This window comes from Molothrus ater, chromosome 6 (genome assembly GCF_012460135.2).
Source record: "Molothrus ater isolate BHLD 08-10-18 breed brown headed cowbird chromosome 6, BPBGC_Mater_1.1, whole genome shotgun sequence".
Lineage (NCBI taxonomy): Eukaryota > Metazoa > Chordata > Aves > Passeriformes > Icteridae > Molothrus > Molothrus ater.
Window position 1 is genome coordinate 4253002 of NC_050483.2, and position 18730 is coordinate 4271731.

At 40.0% G+C, this 18730-nt stretch overlaps 1 protein-coding gene across 5 annotated transcripts in view; it reads right to left on the reverse strand.

Annotated features, from left to right (window-relative positions):
• Positions 1–1535: 1535 nt before the first annotated feature.
• Positions 1536–18730, reverse strand: part of HIPK3 (homeodomain interacting protein kinase 3) — a 69342-nt gene continuing 52147 nt past the window's right edge. For 4 of the 5 annotated variants that reach the window (XM_036383979.2, XM_036383981.2, XM_036383980.2 and 1 more), the window contains exons 6-16: positions 17774–17958; positions 16846–17005; positions 16317–16440; positions 13876–13997; positions 13617–13744; positions 13356–13517; positions 11605–11883; positions 9322–9462; positions 7637–7872; positions 7241–7368; positions 1536–5586 (exon numbers count right to left, since the gene is read on the reverse strand). In XM_036383979.2, the coding sequence (XP_036239872.1) occupies positions 5113–5586; positions 7241–7368; positions 7637–7872; positions 9322–9462; positions 11605–11883; positions 13356–13517; positions 13617–13744; positions 13876–13997; positions 16317–16440; positions 16846–17005; positions 17774–17958 (2139 nt within the window). In that variant the 3' untranslated portion in view covers positions 1536–5112. The remainder of the gene's footprint in view (positions 5587–7240; positions 7369–7636; positions 7873–9321; positions 9463–11604; positions 11884–13355; positions 13518–13616; positions 13745–13875; positions 13998–16316; positions 16441–16845; positions 17006–17773; positions 17959–18730) is intronic. The other variant, XM_036383983.2, reaches the window with a different exon arrangement.

The following is an 18730-nucleotide window of genomic DNA, read 5'->3' on the forward strand; positions in this document are numbered from 1 at the left end:
CAGTCAGGGTGGGGAGAGGCAGGAGGGGCTGCAGCCTTCCCCTGGCGCTCCCAGAGCTCTGCCCTGCTCAGACAGCACCTGCTGAACCTTTCCCTCTCTAGTGGGGAGCAGCACTGCCCACAGCCCTCCCAAAACTCCCACTTGTGCTGCCTCAGTCCCCTGCAGGAGCTTCACAGTGTGCAACAGCTGCAGGGCTGAGTGTGACTCCAGCACAGGCACCAGCACTGCTTTGTGAGCTGTAGCAAACAGAGCTTCTCTCTTGCCTCCCAGACACTGATCACCTGCCCAGCTGAAAAGCCAGGCTCATTCACTGAGCCCCTTTGTCCTGCATGTGACAGCCCCATTGACTCTGGAAGGTTTTCCTTGAATGAATTTCCCGTCTTAACTGCAGTACGAACGTGTACTTTGCATTTAGTGACAGGGAAAATACCCAATTTTAAAGCAGTGTTTGTCACCCTAAAGAAAGTTAAAGAGGAAGATGACTTACACATAACTGCCTGTCCACAGGATGGGAAAGAACACAGGGGACAACTGGACATCATTACTAACAGAAAGGACTTCACAGGCAGAGAATTCATTTGAAAGGCTCAGGCTGCCTTTCCTTCTTTGTTAGATGTTGCCAGAAGTGAGAGTGTGAAATGCACTGAGCCAGGGGCCCTGTTTGCTATGGGAAAAGTGGGATCTAGACACCAATATGCATTTAAAAGTCAACAATACACAAGGCTAGCTGTAAAGAAGGGAAAGGAAGCAGCTTTTGAAGCCACAGGTATCTGCAGAATTTGGACAGAGGTGTTTACACATCACCTGAGGCACAGAGCTGCAGGAAAAGCTTTGCAGACACTGCGACCAACAGCACTGAAGCACAGTGACAGACCCACATCAGCAGGATCTGATCCTCATCAGATCTTACCAGATCTCACCTGATCCTCACATTTAGCACTTTAAAGCTTTCTGTCAACTCTGAACTATTCTGGCATCAAAAATACACTGTACTGTCATTTCAGCCTTTTACACTTCATTTTTGACTGACCCTGAAACACAGTGCTAGGCACAGAAACCCCCACCCAACCACCAGCTTTAGGAAGCACTGCAGCCCAGGGCACAGTGAGCACATTTGGCTGACAACAGCACGGCCAAATGTGCCTTCCATGGACGTCTGGTACATGGCAGGTGGCCATCTGGAGGCACTGACCATGTGGGGCCATCTGTGGCAGCAGGAGCACCTTCCTGCTGGCCCAGCAGCAGCTGCCACCAGCTTGGCACAAAGCTCAGCAGCACTGAGGTGTCTGCTGCTATCTGGGCCAGATCACCTTCCTCTGAGGCTGTAAAAGTGGGACATCCAGAACAAAGAGCCTTCGAGGTGTGGCCGCACTGAAGATGGCTTCTCAAGAGCCTCTGAAGCAAGCTAATCAAATTTAAAACTTCAAAAAGAAGTTCAGTTGAATGACCACATCAGAATGTTAGAGCCCTCTCTGTGAATTTTCATCATTTGCCTTCATGTAACACAGCAACAAAATAAAAGCCACCAGAAGTCATCTGCTGCAATATATATTTTAATTCAAAGTGAATCTTGACAGTAATACACCATAAATTCTTATTTTGACACTCACCAAAATAGTCACCTGGAAAACCCGCTTTTTGTGACAAAGTACAGAAGGCTTGGTCACATTTAAATCACTGAGAACTAGAAAGAAATACTATCGCAAACTGTAAGAGACATTACATCCATAAAAAATTTTCCCAGTCCTCATATTGTAATATTGCACAGTGCAATTGCTACATGGCCAACTAGTGTAGCAGAGAAATCCAAAGCAAAAAAAAAAAAAGCCACAAGTCTACAAATTGTTAAACAGTAACAGTTCAACCTCATTAATCAAGTCTCTATCACTGGGTGTTTCTAGAACAAGTCTTCCTACAGCTTGCAGTGTGATTTAACTTTTACTTAACACAAACCACGTTAATTAGCAGTAAAAACAGAAAATTTAAAAATTAAAACAAAACAAAAAAAGAGGAGTTAATACAGTAGCATATTTGACCAATAAAACACCCTGAAGTTAAAAACTGAACACAAGAAATTCATCATATAAAACCTTGCAAATTAAAGTAATATGCAGATATGCAATTCCATAGTCATGCAGTGTTTTATTTAAAAAAGGCATTAAAACGGTATTGTGTAAAAATGCTTCTCAGAGGATGACTTTTTTCACAGAAAAGGCCCTCACCCTGAAAGCTTTTTTTTTTCTGCAGATGGGCCCCAGACACTTGCAGTGACAAGAGTCTGTTCTCTCAGAGTACATTGCGGGAGGAGGAGGGACAGTCACCTGGGGTGTTGAATTTAAGCTGTGACAGGATCCCAAGTATTTCATTCTTTAAAATGCAGACGTTTCTAAGATTATAATACAAAGAAAGAGCAGCAGATCTAATCTGGGGGAGCGTTTCCAGCAACCCTTCCCTGCACAGGGCAGGACACTGTGGTGGTGACACACAGAGAACGGTGTCAATTCAACAAGCACATCAGCTCCAAACTTTAAGCACAGTAAAAAGAAAGTAGAGAAATTACATCAGACCCATGATGATCCCCGTGGCCCCAGGAAAAAAAAAAAGAAAAAAAAAAAGCAGGTTTTTTTTTGTTGTTGTTTCTTTGTTGGTTTTTTTTTGTTACCACGATACAAAAATCAATGTGCTCTGCTTGCATTGGTGGTTCTTGGTGTGTCCATTGCCTGCAATGGAGTGAGCACCAAAAAAAGGGAGTGAACAGAAAAGCAGCACGAGTTTGAAGTGGTAAAGGTGGACATCCAATTTGACTCCCCATGTTTAGGCTTTACATACGTGTTGGTAAGATTTCAAATTCATCAGGATACTCCTAGTTGCTAATGTATACTTTATATACACACACACTTGTACAAAATGCATAGAGTTGATTACTAAAAACATTGAAAGTTTTGGGAAAAATTACGTTCCTTAATTTTCAGTGTGATTAAAAATGTACTGCTGGTATTTTCTCTATTTTTTTTTTTGTTCTAATACTGTTGTATTTTAGTTATTACTTAAAAATAAATCAAATGTAGGCACATTTATTTCATTCAGACATTCATTAAATAAAACACTGCTTGTGTTAGTGGAGTAAAGAAAAAGATTACCAGTTATTAGCTTATTGACAGAGTTAAACTCAAATGCTTTGCACTCTTATTCCAGTCAACATTGCAAGGATTGTATTCCAGATTTTGTTTTAAAAAAAGTTAAGTCAAGCCTGCAAGATGCAGCTTCTTAAGTGTCTACACAATGCCAATATGAAAACATAAAAAAATTAAGTTACATTAATACATCCACTTATATGCAGTGATGAGCTCAAAGTTAATGGAGATAAAATACTGATGCAAATAACACACCCCAAAAAAACATATGCAATCATCTTCCATCATTTACAGTATAGTAGTTACGACACTTCAAACATGAAAACAAAATAAAAATTAAAAAAAAAAAAAAATAAACCAAACCCAAACCCCAGCTTCTATTTCATGTAATTAGACTTGTACAGAAATTAGAAGGCTAAGAAAGAACTAGTTAATCACCTAATTTCACAGCTATCTGAAGTGGCAATCATTATATAGCAGCTTATCTATGATACATTCAAGATAAATGATACAATTTATTACTTGCCCATAAGCTAAAACACAGCCTCAGCTTAATACCTTCCATAAATCCCATCTCTACACTACAGTATACTTGAGGTCTATGAAAAAGTAGCTACCTTTTATAGGAAATGGATGATTAAGTCTTTGGTGCTGCAAAAGCAACTTCATTTGAACAAAACAAAAAACGAAAAGACACACTTCCTAAGGAGAGAGAAAAAAAAAATAATAATAATAATGCAAAAAGCATGTAATTTACGTCCCTGACGGAATGTATTAAATAAGCAAACACCCACAACAGGCTAAAACAAATACTATTCATGTAAAAAGACTAAAATCTCTCCCATGCATAAATGAAAGATTGCACACAAAGAACTCACATCTTTTTCAAGCTTCAACAGTAAATATTCTGCTACTAGTTATTAAATACTGCATGGTTTGCTCAAGCTAAGATGAAACCACATCATGGATCAACGAGCACTTGGCTTCTCCTTTCATTAGCTAGTCAGTCATGCCTACCTCACCTCTAAACATTTTATTATATCCAATTAGACAAACACTTTTAAAATAAACTACTCAGGTTGTATTGCAGTTCCATTTACCAGTATGAAATACTGTCTTGCATGTTTCTACCCAATAGCTACTGAATCAACTTTCCTTAAGCACTACTAAAGTCCTGTCTTGAAGCTAGATCATTCTGGGGGGGAAAAAAAAGACAGCAAAATTCAGCTACAGCAAAACCTGCTGCCTTCTCAATCAGGAAAATACACCCAATACTAAAATAATACCACACAAAACCCAAAATGAGCATTACGCTATCAAAAAATCAGCAGATCTGAATTTTTAAGTGCTGCAGTCCTCAACATTTATATATAAGTAATAACATTAACAACCTCAAATATTTAAGGCACTATGTGTGGGAACAGTTTACAATGCAGCTGAGATTATTAGGACAACAACATTTAAGAGCAATGTTTAGGCCTTTTTCTTTGCCCATGCAAAAGACACATGCAATGTGAAGAACAACAGCTCAACTTTTAGATAAGTGACTCAACATTTAAACACCAAGATACGCAACACAAACGAGTTTACTTCTACACCTGTACTGCTGACACATGTGCATCTGTTGCTCTAGTTCTGTACACTGAATGGCTTCCCAAATGTAGACGTGTCTTGCACTAGTTAGAAGGCAATTTTATAAAAAATAGCAGGAGCAAAACCAGACTTCTGCTCCCATAAGTCACCTGTCTAAAGTTACTATATAAGAAGATAACATGACCAAAGACAAGTTATACCAAATGTGCAAAACACATTAAAAGTGAGTTTGTATTTTTTTTTTTTTTTTAAAGCTCAGAGTTGTTTAAATTGCACCCAAGTCTACATGATTCAAAAAAATAATTTTCCTGTTGTGCCATGGCTAAATACGTAACAAACACCATGTTTCTTCTCCAGCCAGCCCTCCTGAGCACGGGGTGAGCTCTCACATGAAGGGGTACTGGCCGAGCTTGCTGGGGCTCAGCGGGAAGGCGGCGTAGGCGGCGGGCGAGGCGGCCACGTAGGAGTGGGGTGGGAAGAGGGCTTTGTACTGAGTCTGCTGCAGGCTGGGGGAGGGCAGCAGGCGGGGGTTGATGCCCACGGGCACCTGGTGCACGATGCCGTTGCCGGGGTGGCTCAGCCCGTAGGGCGGGTGCTGCAGCAGCGCGCGGGAGGCGCAGGGCGAGGCCAGCAGGTGCGCCACGGGGGCTGGAGAGGCGTAGGGCAGCAAGGCGGGCTGCCCACCCAGGTGGGAGCTGCCTGGCAGGTGGCTGGGGCTGCCCTGGGGCAGGGAGAAGGCGTGGCTGGCCACGGTGCCCACCAGGAAAGGCTGCTGCTGCTGCTGCTGGGGCTGCTGCGGGCGGCGCGGGGCGAAGTTGCTGTTGTTCCACTCCTGCGGCCCCGAGGAGAAGTGCTGGACCTGGCCACACACACACACACAGAGAGAGAGAGAAACAGGCAGGGCTTAGAGATCCACAGAGCACAGAGAGGGGAAAAATGGAGGAGAATGCACTAAAACTAGTCAACTTAAAATCGGGAGGAATATAGAGACGGGGATTATCAATGCTTCGACAGAACAAAAAAAGATACATTAGCTATTTAGGCAGCAGCACAGACAATAAGAGATGGAAAACAGAACACAAGTTATTTTAATGCTCTTGCAAAGGGAAAAAAAAAAAGGGTAAAATGCCATGCTGGGCTGTTTTAACAGAAATACCATGTATCACATGAGCAAGGTGCTTATTCCACTCTACTCAGCACTGGCTTGGCATCAATTGGAAGTGCTGCATTCAGTTTGGGCACCATAATGAGGCACAAAGAGGACAAATAGGAGAGAAATTTTAGAGGAGAGCAGGAAAAATAATAAACGGATTGAAAAATATCTGAGACAACTAGGCAAACAGAAGTCTAGGTCTATGATCACAGGAAGATGTGGCAATCATTAACAGTTATAAAGAGAAAAGACTAAAAATCAATTACTCCCATTAAACGATGCAGACTTCAAACTACACAGGGTATCTACCAAAGAAGGAAGGAAGGATCAGCATAAATTTTTGTAATGAAAATAACGTTCTACGCTTTCTGCCAAGAGGCTGAGGAGCTGCAGACACTGAAGAGATTAAAAATTAATACCATGCTGATCATATTAAGGTTTGCTTAGAATTAATTAAACCAATCCTTTTGCATAATCATGCAGAAGGGGAGACTGTGTCACCCACCCAAATGTTTCTTTCAATCTAAACTATTCAACTCATTATTGCTAAATCCTCTTATCTACACATAGCATGCTTTCATTTAACATTTAACTGACAATATTCACAGTTTCTCTGCAAGACTTACACAAACAGGTACTGCTCTAACATTAATGCACCTCCAGCTATCTAACCAAAAGCTCAATGCAGCTACAGTTCCAAGATAATTAATTAAAAGGAGCTTAAGCTTGATGTCACGTGTCAACTTCAGTCCCCAGTCACAGCAGACACATTTGCTGTGTTGTTGGGCAATGATAAAAGTAACTTTTAAATTAGCTTTAGGTATCTTCCAGCATTGGATGGAACTACAATCAGAGTCTCATCTCCCCTCCAGCTGCACTACCTGGCAGCAAAGGTAAGAAATAGTTGGGTTTGCTTACCTATATCTCACCTCTGGACACTCAAACTAAAAGATTTTCATGCACACTACTGACAGAACAACACTGAGATACAGCTGCAGATTTTAACTGCACACTATGAGTATTTTAGCATTTGGATGTAGGAAAAATAAATGCTAACATATTTTTGTTTTTGTCTGGTGTTTTGATATAGTGCAAGCATTGACAATTTTCCCAGTGTGGCTTTTCTGTTTTTTGGGGTTTTTTTTTAATAAAGTCAGCTATGTTAAGCAAATTACTCAAAATGAAAAATACTTATGACTTGCCCAGTAAGTTGAAATCCACTTTGCAAGATTTGAACACTTCTTTAATCAAGCTGCTGAAAACCTGCAGCTGCCACAGACAGGCGACTGAAACTGTGAGCGTTCAGTTTGGAGCTCAACTTCTTGAGTGTTTGGGGCTTGCTGGGCGTGAGCACACATACCTGACTGAAGTTCCCATGGTGCTGATGGAATGCTGATGTCAGTTTCTGCTGACGGCTCCCCACCACACAAGACTGGTTTATTCTCCCCAGGACAGACCGACCCTTCCTCAGTGGCTGGCACGGAGCGTCTTCCAAGGAAGAAACAAACAATGTTATGCTTTTGTTGTCACTATTCTCTTCTGGCAAAAGTTAGACAAGGCTTCATTTGCTTAAGCATGCAGGGAAAATAATAATACAATACACCAATTATTTGTCAAACCCTAGCACTGTTTAGGAGTGGTTACTACAGATTAGCAGTTGTATGAGTAGATCAAAATCTTCATGTATATTGAATAAATAAATACTGAAACATCTATTCTTATCTACTGGCATAGAAAAACACCTGAACTAACTTACCTGTATTCACCATCTGTTCCTCAAGATGTAACCTGTTTTCAAGTCTCATGGGTGGTACCACTACTGTGCAAACAGTTGATTTGGTTTCAGGGTTAACTGAGGCTCTTGCTTCCTTATTTTTATTGTTATTGTCCACAAAACCATTTTCCACAAAGGGGCTGTCATGTCCTGAGGAGTCTGAGCTTGGGGAACCATCCACTGTATCACATCCACTCTCCTGTTCATCATCTGACATACTGTCAAAAAATAAAAGTATTGCAATGAAGCAGAGAGATTTTCATGATAGAGGTACATTTTCTTAAATTAACACATTAAATTTCTAGTGAAATTACTATAATTTAAAGTTAAATTATATATAGAAATTGCTCAAAGGTGGATAAAAATTATGCATTGTAATTACACAGGCACATATATTCAAACTCATCCTACCCGTATATTGCAAGGCTTAAAGAAAAGAGATAACTCCTTTAAATTAAAAATTGATGGAATACATGATTAACTTTAAGCATACAAGAAACAGCAGTGAATTCACTAATGCTTAAATGCATGGTCAAGTCCTTTAGTGATTTTAGAGCTCATGCAACATGTCCTTATTGCATGCTGCTTAAAATAGGACATCACAAATAAAACCACTTATGAAGATTACTTTTTGTGAAAAGTACTTTGACACTATGAGGGCCACCACAAAAGTCTGAAGATTTAACCAACAGAATCAGGTAATTCTGAGTAGTTTTTTCAAGTAACAAACAGTGATAATGTGACAACTACTGAGCAATTAATTGTACTTCTATATCATTAACTTTTTATTAGAGTTGCTAATTATATGACTTTGTAGAATGCTACTGAAACCAGAATCCAACACACTCCTCTGCTATTGACAAAGTTGAATTAGCAAGGGGAAGTAAATTACAGGTAAGCTCCTTACAATTCAAAGAAAATACCCTAAAATCAAGTAGGACTTTATAAAAACTTAGCTGAATTTTTGAATGTTTTGATATTAAAGAATATCAAAAGACTGACAGTGTTAACTACCAACCAGTAAGACTACCTGATGCAGACTCAGAGTTCCACCTCCTTGTCAATACATGCTCTGATAGAATCTTTCATTATTCTAAACAAACTTTTTTCGTTAGGACCTTAATTAGAATTCATTTTTCACCATGAAACTGCTGAAGGCTCAAGCTAGACATGAGGCAGTGAAGATAAAAACATTTCAAAGCTGTTCACAGCAACAGTGTTCACCCTAAGTGAGCCTTACTTTTATAGAAGAAAAAAGGCATCAATTTCATGAAAGATTACAAGATACACAATGGAAAAATCAGAGACCTGCAAAAATTAAAAAATACGTGGTGACCAAATCTGTCACGTACTATTTAGGCTTATTTAATCCTGCAACTCTAGAAGATTTTTATTCCAAAGGAAGCTGCATGCAACGTGTTTATATTTTCTGTGTGAGCACCATTCATTCAGTATTCTGAAAGCTTCCACTGCAGCAAGACAGATCTGTTAGGAACAAGAACAGAGCAGTATGTGCTGTGCAACTGCAGGCCAGCAAATCAATTTTTAAACAGATCATTTACCCTCACCAGCTGGCAACATAACAAAACCTGTGCATTTTTTAGTATCAACTGGGCCTGCTGTATACCAAGATCTTTCTTTTTGCTGCAAGGAGGCTGAGTTTTCACCTGTTGGATCTCTTGCAAGGAGAGGGGCTGGAGTGCTCCGAGGAGCTGGTGCTGAGCGTGCTGTCGGGGCTGCTCAGGGAGCACACACGGTCCATGTTCAGGGTGTTCTGGCAGGCTTCACACTCCAGGCTCCCCTTACACCTGCACACAAAAACACAGTCAGCAAACACACATTCACCACTCACCTAGGTAAAACTGTGCAATTAAAAAGGGCCCATTGTCGCAGACATCTTTTTATGAAAAATCCTTTCCTTAGGATTTTTCCTCCTGAGAAGCTGAGAGGCCTCAGGAACAAAATGTAAACAATGGTTATTTGCTGCTGTAGAGTGTAACAAGTAGATCAGTGATTAGTCTCATGTGTTTGTTTGTAATTAATGGCCAATCACAGCACAGCTGGCTCAGACAGAGAGAGTCCGAGACAGCTGCCTTTGTTATCATTTTTTCTTATTTTATTCTTAGGTTTAGCTAGCCTTCTAATGAAACTTTTTCTTCTATTCTCTTAGTATAGTTTTAATGTAATATATATTATAAAATAATAAACCAAGCCTTCTGAAACACTGAGTCAGATCCTAGTCTCTTCCCTCAATCTGAGACCCCTGCGAACACCGTCACAGCCCATCATTACAAAAGACCCCTTAAATGTAAACTAGTATCCAATTCCTTCCTTCTGTTACATCCAAACCAGGCTTTAAACCTTTACAGTATTCCTTTTTGAAACCTACTAAATGGGTAATTTTTTTTAACTGAATCAATACTAAAACAAGTAGATTAAAATGTTCTACTACAGCAGTTCAGAGCCTTGAAACTTTTGACAAAGCTCAGATTTTAAATGCATGTTCCTCCAGCTCAGAATTATTACAAGTAAGCAGGAAGTCAAACAAACATTAGACTTTTAAGCCTTGCATGCTTCTGTGATGGCTCTGTGAAAGAAAACTCCACTGGAGGACAATACCCAGCACCTGCTTTTGCACCCAAAGGTTCACCTTTTCACACTGTTAGAGAAGTACTTTCTACTCACAGGTATGCAATAGTATCTAGTGGGTGCTACTACTAGAATGGTAACGTTGAGTATATACAGCAAGAATACTGTTCTTTAACAAATAAATAGTGCATGGCATTATGAAAAAAGCCCTAAAAAAACTATGGTTTGAAAAGGCATAACACATAGAGATTAATGTGGTAGATTTTTGACAGTGTTGTTCCCTTTCAGTAACAGAGTGCTACAGAGTTAACTTTCTGCTGAAACTTGATTAGGAGCAAAATGTTTGTCCTTTTTTAACTCAGATTCATTAGCTGCGCTGGTGCCTAGAGAGGCTACCTGGGACAGAGGCTAGACAGAGTTAAAGAATAAAGCAGGGATTTTTTAATAGGCCTTCAAGGGGTACACCTTGGGCAGTACAAGAGCCTGGCCAGGGCTACACCCAAGATGGACCCCAAGTCACCCCAAGTTTTCACACTTTTTATAAGTTTTGGTCCATTTAAATATTGGGGTTAATTGTCCAATTACAGCTTCAGGTTACGAAGTCCCATCCTCCCAGTTTCCTCTCCTCAATTCATGGCTGTTTTACACTTTTTGGGCCTGAAGCTGCAATGGTGTCCTTGGGCTGGAAAAGGATTGTTTTGTCTAACTAGACTGTGAAGAGAACTTGCTAACACTTTATATGAAGTTCAGAATTACATACTAAAGCAATACAAAGCATCATTAGCACTGATGCCTTCAGGTTTAGATTTAATGAAAATCTAAAATATGAAATCTAAACCTGAAGGCATCAGTGCTAATGATGCTTTGAGAAGTCTGCCCTTGAGCAGAGGCTGGGCAGAGCTAAAGAATCAAGCAGGGATTGATTCAAAGCATCTCCTCCATGGATCCACCCTGGGCAGCACCAGAGCCCAGCCAGGCCTGCACCCAAGATGAACCAAAATGGCCCCAAAATGCCCCAGCGCTCCCGGGCTCTCTGCCTTGGATCAGTTCTGCTCCATTTGCATCTTGCAGTTCATTGTCCCATTCCAGCTTTAGCCCCTGCAGTCCCACCCTGCTTGTTTTTCTCTCTCCAGCCCACGGGGTTTGTGCTCTTGGGCTGAGATTGGGATCATTTGTCCTTGGTGCCCAGCTGGAGCAGGAATTGTTTTGTCTCCCTGCTCTGTGCACAGAGCTCACCATCCCCTCATGTGAAGCCCAGACCCACACACTAAAGCAGCACAGAATGGGAAAAACAGAAAAGCTGAATGGCTGGGACAGCTGCATCTAAGTCAAGCCTAACAAAACCCAAGGCAGATGCTCACTCCCTCAGCGAGTGCGTCCGTGCCACGTCGTCCTCGTCGGTGTCACTGCTGATGGTGATGACGCTGACGGGGCTGGGGGAGCTGCCCAGGAACAGCGCCTGGCGGGGGCTGCTGGGGACAGGGGGCTCGGGGGCCAGCCTGAGAGAGGCCTCCTGCCCCTCCGAGTTGAGATTGTCCTGTGCTTCTATACAACTTATCCTCTTGACAGCCTTCAGGTTGAGGATCTTTGGAGAGATAAAGGCTGAGTTGTGGATATTGGTGTTTTGTAGCATGTTGCTCCTGAGGAGGAAAAAACAACAATTTGGCATTTAGTGAATCTCAGCCTGGGCTGTTTTCAATGAAACCAAAGTAGGCAATGTAGGCTAAGTCACCTATTTTTAAAAAAAGCAGGCAACGTAGGCTAAGTCACCAATTTTTAAAAAAGCAGGCAATGTAGGCTAAACCACCAATTTAGAAAAACACAGAACAATAAACACAGGCAAAAATACTTGGCATGGACAGTTTCAGACAAAAAAGATACCAAGTATGTAATATTAAAGACATTAACATTGAATACAGTATACTGAAAACGCCACGTTCTTATAAAGGTAAAAACAAATGAAAATCCCATGTGGGTGAAAAACAAGCAAATAAAATCCAGCTGGATTTCCTGCAAGGATTCTCCTTGAAAACAAAAGCTGGTAGCCTCCAGATGAACCCCTTGCTTAATACAAGACTGCTGACACTGCCCACATAACCCACACACTTTCCCACTTATGGAGCATCTTTTGCATGGCACTGGGGCATATTTTCTTCAGCAAGCAGCTGAAGTATTTTTGGCTATCAGTGAAAGGTGACTGTAAGGCACACAGCAACCCTGTTACACAGCCTCTCTTTATTTTTAGTTGTATAAACCTCACATATCCTCCTTCATGTAAACTTAGGAATATCTCATTAGAGCTACCTCAGGACATTCTTACACTTTCCCAAAGCCTGCAAAGACAACATTCTACCATGATAGGCACATACTAATCAAAAATAATTAAAACTAATTAGCATTGCAAGTATAACTTAAAGAGAAAGGACACATTTTCCCAAAAGACTAAGAGGAATTGTGTCCAACAAAGATATCACTTCTACAAGTTGTTCCCTTGCCCACAAAACAGCAATTACAGGTGTGGGAATCCCACCTGTGTGGGAAAGCTGCAAAAGGCAGGCCTCAGAGACAGTAGAACTGTGATTAGAGCTAAGCAGTAGCCATGAGATAGGTCAGCAGAAAAATTATGTAAAAAGTAGAAAAGACAAATAGAACAATGGTCTGTGTATTAACGCTGGTCTAGAATAACTCCCTAAGCTACAGAAAAGTTTATCTTACGAGATATTAGGAAGTTCTAAGCTTAATAATGGAGCTCTGTGCGTTGTGTTTCAAGGCTTACATGCAGGTATCGTGTTTGCAATAAGCAGGCATTGTTTTAACCAAAGATACATCTGCTTACAGTGGTTGGATGGAACTACTGTCAATGTGCTTTTGCTTTGTGTGATTGGGCAAAAAACTTATAAACTTTTAAACTTTGTAAGTTCTTGGTCTGTTGCCTGGGATGTGAGCTGCTGGCATCTTCCCATTGCCATAACCATGTAATGAGGCTGATGCTGGAAAATCAAACAGCTCAAGGCACGTTCCCAGCAGTCCTGTCCTGTTGGTGATTTGTACACAGAACCCTGCCAGTGATACACTGTCTTTGAATGTTCTGTCTTAGAAATATTCTACTGACCTGTTCTGGCACAGTTTGTTCCTCTTGGTAGCTGCAGGCTGAGGCCAGACAACGTGTGCAATGCCCACACTAATTGGCTGAGGGGCAGACAAGGTTATCTGATGTGTTAAGAGAGGCTGTGGTATCATTGAGCTGTAGTGGGTGCCCTGGGTAATCATCTTCCTGAGGAAAAGGAAAGGCAGGTTTATACTTCAGGTCTTTCTCACCAGCGCCCCCATTCCTTGTTAAATCCCAGCCACTTGGCACAAAAGTAGGACTTACCCCCATTCTCCAAGCCTCTGTGGGCCAGCCACAGGATCAGAGGGCAGAGATGTTGGTGGAGCTGCTACTGGTGCTACCTGCTGCCATGCAGGAACCAGGATCTGCTGCGTCTGGTTGGACCACGCCTGCTGGGGAGCACAGAGCTTTTATGGCACAGGTAATTCCCTGAAGCTACACTTGCTGCTTGGAGCTCAGCAGAGACCAGTTCAAAACATTCCCTAACTCAATAAGTAAGAGTTTTGCTTTAAAGTAGGCCAACCTGAGAAAGGATTCCTGCTCGAATCTGTAGTGGTTGAATTGCGTGGGCTTGGGTCACCAGTGGGACTGCATTATCCACCCTCAGGGAGAAACTGGTGGGTTTGCTGTGGCTTGTAGGAATTCCTGGCAGGGAGAAAAACACATACACAAGCTTTAGGCAAACAGCAGTCTTGCATGTATTTTGTAAGCAAACATAGAGGACAATTTTAAAACATTTTACCATTTTTAAAATGTGTTTATGATCTGATTCCATAATTTAGACTTCCAAGCCAAACAAATTAACACCTAAAAGATTTTTGTGCCATAACTTATCTGCACAAATATTTGAGCTGTAGTTTCCAGAAAAAACTGCCAATAGCTACTAGTTGGAAACAGACTACTAGAAAGAGGAATGACTTTGGCAGAAAGTTCTGCAGAGCTAAGCATTTACTCCTTATCACAAACTACATTAAAAGAATTTGAAAGGAAACAGGCAAAAGTAAGCAGAACGGCATTTCAAAGCTTCTCAGAATGGACTCCTGCACACCTCATGCTCTGTATTTCCAGCAGGCTGAAACACATTCTTCTTAACTTTTATAGCTGGCAATGCCACATGTATAATGTCCCTCTTTGCTACCATCTCTTTGGTGGGAAACAATGTAAAATCTTCTGTCTACCTCATCAAATATTTGCAGTAGAATCCATACTCCTATTCCTCTCTTCATCAAAATAATGCAAACTATAGTAAATTATAATATATTCTATAATAAATAATAATATTGTATATAATATACAATATACAATATGCAAACCAGAGCATAATACAAAACAGATGCATCTCATGTCTTGTATAGATTTCATTATTGTTACAGGAAACTAACACAAGTATAGCAATGCTGCAATGTTTACTACAATAACATTTTTTTTTACACAATAATGCCAAACTATAATGAAAGAGGAATTTTTCTTAACAGACATTGCAACAGAACAGCCATGCTTGAAGAAAACACTGGCTAGGAAATAGGAAAAGATACCCCTGATCTCATCTTCTAACTGCACTTCGTGCCTCGTGCTTTACTCAAAGACTAAGCACTGGTGTTCACAGGTAACTACTAAAGAATTACTACACTGAGGTTTGTAAGTGCTTTGGCTGGGTTTTTTTTAAACTTTACAGTAGAGGATGAAAGAAAGTTTTCATCTGATGTAATTCTCTCATGTCATAACACAATACTCGGTTATAACCACGCACTTCAAAGCTTTTCATTTTGAAATGCACTTGACTGATTTTTTTCCCCACAGCCATCTAGAAGAGAAGCATCTTAACTCTGACAGAAGTAGAGAGTTTTAGCACTTCAGATACTCCACAGAGCAGCCAAGCTGGGAAACTTTGAAGCAGTGCCAGATACCATTAATATCCCTTTTCATCTGTGCCAGCAACTCGTCACCTATGTGATGAAAACAATATATCCCCTCCACTTCAACTGTAGCAGAAATTAAATTTGGAAAGTTATCATCATATTAAGAATACAGTATACAAATCACAGATAAAGTGTCTGCCTGTGCTGTTTCCTTTTCTATAAATCACTTTATTCATCTGGGAATAATGAAAACAATAGTGGGTTTTTTTTATTATGGAGTATGTCATTGTGTAAAGAACATACACAATTTAAACAATTAACTGCTCAGAAGGAAATCTGTGTGAAGCAGCCTGTGAATAGTCAGACCTTTCTCAAGTTTCTGGAACCCAAGGTAAATGCAGCTGCCACAAAAAATATTATTGATAAAGTCTGCTGCATCTGTCTTTATCTATAGAGATTAAGACTTCCTGGGCTTTAAGTTTAGGTTGAATATTTCTGGTTTGTTTCATTTCAGAGTGCATCTAGGGTGGTTTCTGAAGCTTTAAAATGCAGAAGCGAAACAAAGGTCATTCTTAAAAAAAAACTACTCCCTATAAATTCCATAACTTCAAGACCTGATCTCAACACAATGCTGAACATCACCAAGATAAATAAATTACATCTTTGGAAGAAAAACTATAATAAGCAAACAATATAAACTGCCTTCCCATTTCCATAAATGACTATTACTAGGATAAGACACTGATACTCACTCCATCTTTCCTGTTTCCTCTCCAATTTTACTTCAGGACACCCTCCTTTTATTGCTTCCCCTTTCACACTTTTTTCTCCTATTTTATCCAAGACATAAATTTATCTCTGCGTGTGTGTAATATATGAAGGTGGGCTCTGGATTGTTTAAATCATTTTTTGCAGGTGCTGATTTGCTGTTTTTTTCAGAAAGGTGTAATGAATCTGCATCTGACTCACACGCTGATTTTAATGGCATAATTAAGTTGGTTTAAATATAAACCTTAAGTGGATATAACAGAAAACTCAAATATTGCTGACAGCCAGGCAGTAACAGTCATATTCTAGGAACTGTGACAATTATAGATAAATATACCTTGAATAGCTGGAGGACATATAATCAATGCTTGCTGGAAAACATCACTGCAACCAAACTGAGCAGTTCCTGCCTGCAGTGGAATCCCTTGGTGCAGAACTGAGTGGGCAGATGCAGTTAATGCCTATGGGAACAGATTCAACACAGGCAAGGTTATTATAACTGTGAAACTACATCTCTCACACACTTGTCCCACCACTTTATACAGTAAATAACTAAAACAAACTAATAAAAATGAACGTTTCAGATCCATTTCACAGGAAGCCATCACACTGGGCCACTGGAGGGCACCAGAATACAGCACTAGCAACACCAGCTTGTAACTTAATTTGGAACATATTCTAAATTATTTGTCTAAGAAAACATTAGGGAAAAAACAGAGTAAAAGACAGAAGATTTTGCCACCTAACAGATGCAATTTTTTCAATTATTAAATTAATTAGAAAAACTACATTAATTGAACTTACAATAAAAACAAAACAAAATAAAACAAAACCAAAGCAAGAAAAACATGAACCATTGATTTTACCTGACTTCTTACTGGACCAATTTTGGTAAAGCTTGCAGTCAGGTTGGCTGCACTGCCTGAGGCAACTGATCTCATGAGTGATGTTTTATTGCAATTGCTTAAGTCATACAGGTTTGATCGGCATTTGCAAATATCCATGATATGAAAGCAGGACTTCACTCTATCAGAACCAGAAAATAAATTGCTTTAATCACCATTGCATGCCGTTGAAGGTAAAAAACAATTCCCCAAAATAAGGGGAAAAAAATTAGTTCAAACCCCCCATTTCCCAGTTTCACAGAACAGGATCATCCACACAGGTAGAAAACCAGAAACACTGTTGTTACTATGGTCACATCAAAGCTCTCTGATGCATATTCAAGAAAAATACTGCTGTTTCTTTCTCTTTCCATCTAACACCATTTTCTAACAGCTGTTTACAAACAGGAAAGATAGGAAATTTAATAGATGGGAAAAGCTTGCTCTTTCAGTGAACTGTTTGCAACTTTAGGAAATCCACGGTGAAATATCCAACTCCAGAACTGCAAGAAAAGTTTCCATATATTCCACATTAATCAATACATAAAAGGAAGTATCTGAGATGCTAACTTCAAGAGGAAATGCCTACCCTAGCCCTCAATGACTGACAGGAATTAGGGCTCCTCATGCTTCCAAAAATCACACCCAAGTTTCTGCAGTGCTGGAATTTTAACAATCATACCTAAAACCAACTTAGGAATCTATTGCCCTAACTGTTACTTTCAGAGAAAAACACAGTTATTCAAGCAGATTCCTTGACCCAAGAGATGTATCTAATACTGCAAGCACTTTAAAGAATTTTCTAAGACACTGCAGAAATGATGAAAGATGTTTTTTTCTCTCTGATAGCAGAAAAAACAACACTTTTATACAAATGAATTGCAACAACAGAGATTTCTATGTTACATACTGGTTGCTATGAGGAAAATCAAGGAGGTGCTTCATGGTAACAAAAGAATGGTTCAGGGTCTCAGCTGGAGTGATTCTTAAATCAGCATCGATAAGCAACATTTTCTTCAACAGACTGACAAATTCCCTCCTATCTGCCTTCTCTGCCAACAGGTCACTTCCTTCCAAATCCATCACCATGTTCACCTGGCACAGAACAAAACAGTCAGATAGAAGATATGCATATTAATTTAACTCTTTCTAGTACTGTTTTCTGCTATAAAATACTGATAGTCAGCATTTTTAGCATGTGGGGTACGGTGGATTTGTCTTAACCCAAAACAGCTGGCTTGGAATTGGTGACTTTTTTTAAGCATGCACACTACTCCCCCCTTGCAACCTCCCCAGTTAAAAACTGCTGAAGGCTTTATTCCAGTCTGGGACTTGGAATTTAAGAAGTAAGATTTCGAATAAAGATTTTTTTATGGTCTAACTCGAACTACAGAGCTGATCTTCAAAAAACAATTTCAAGTACATATTAATGCCAACCTTGCAACAAGATTTGATCCTTTTTTAGGATGTGAAAGACAACAAAAATTGCCATTTCTTATTGACTAGAGAGGCATAAAGCTAAAGAAAAGTGAGGGAACAGTTATGTTTTTAAAAACAAAATTTTAAAAACTACACTTAGAATTATATTGTTAAGATAACAGAATTATACTGGAAATCAAACAATAAACAAAGCAGGTTCCATATGCATTCTTTGTTTATTCTTTGCCACAGTGGCAGATAAGGTAGAAGAGAAAGTATACAATTTACACAAAATTCAAGGGTTCCCCACCACAAGGACAAGTTTCACTGTTTAACACAAGCAATGGAAAAGGAAGATCTTTACTAAAAGCTCAGAGGGCTGACAGAGCCAGACATTTTCCTCAGAGCAGCAGAGAAGAGTGAATATGACTGAGGCACAATAAATAAT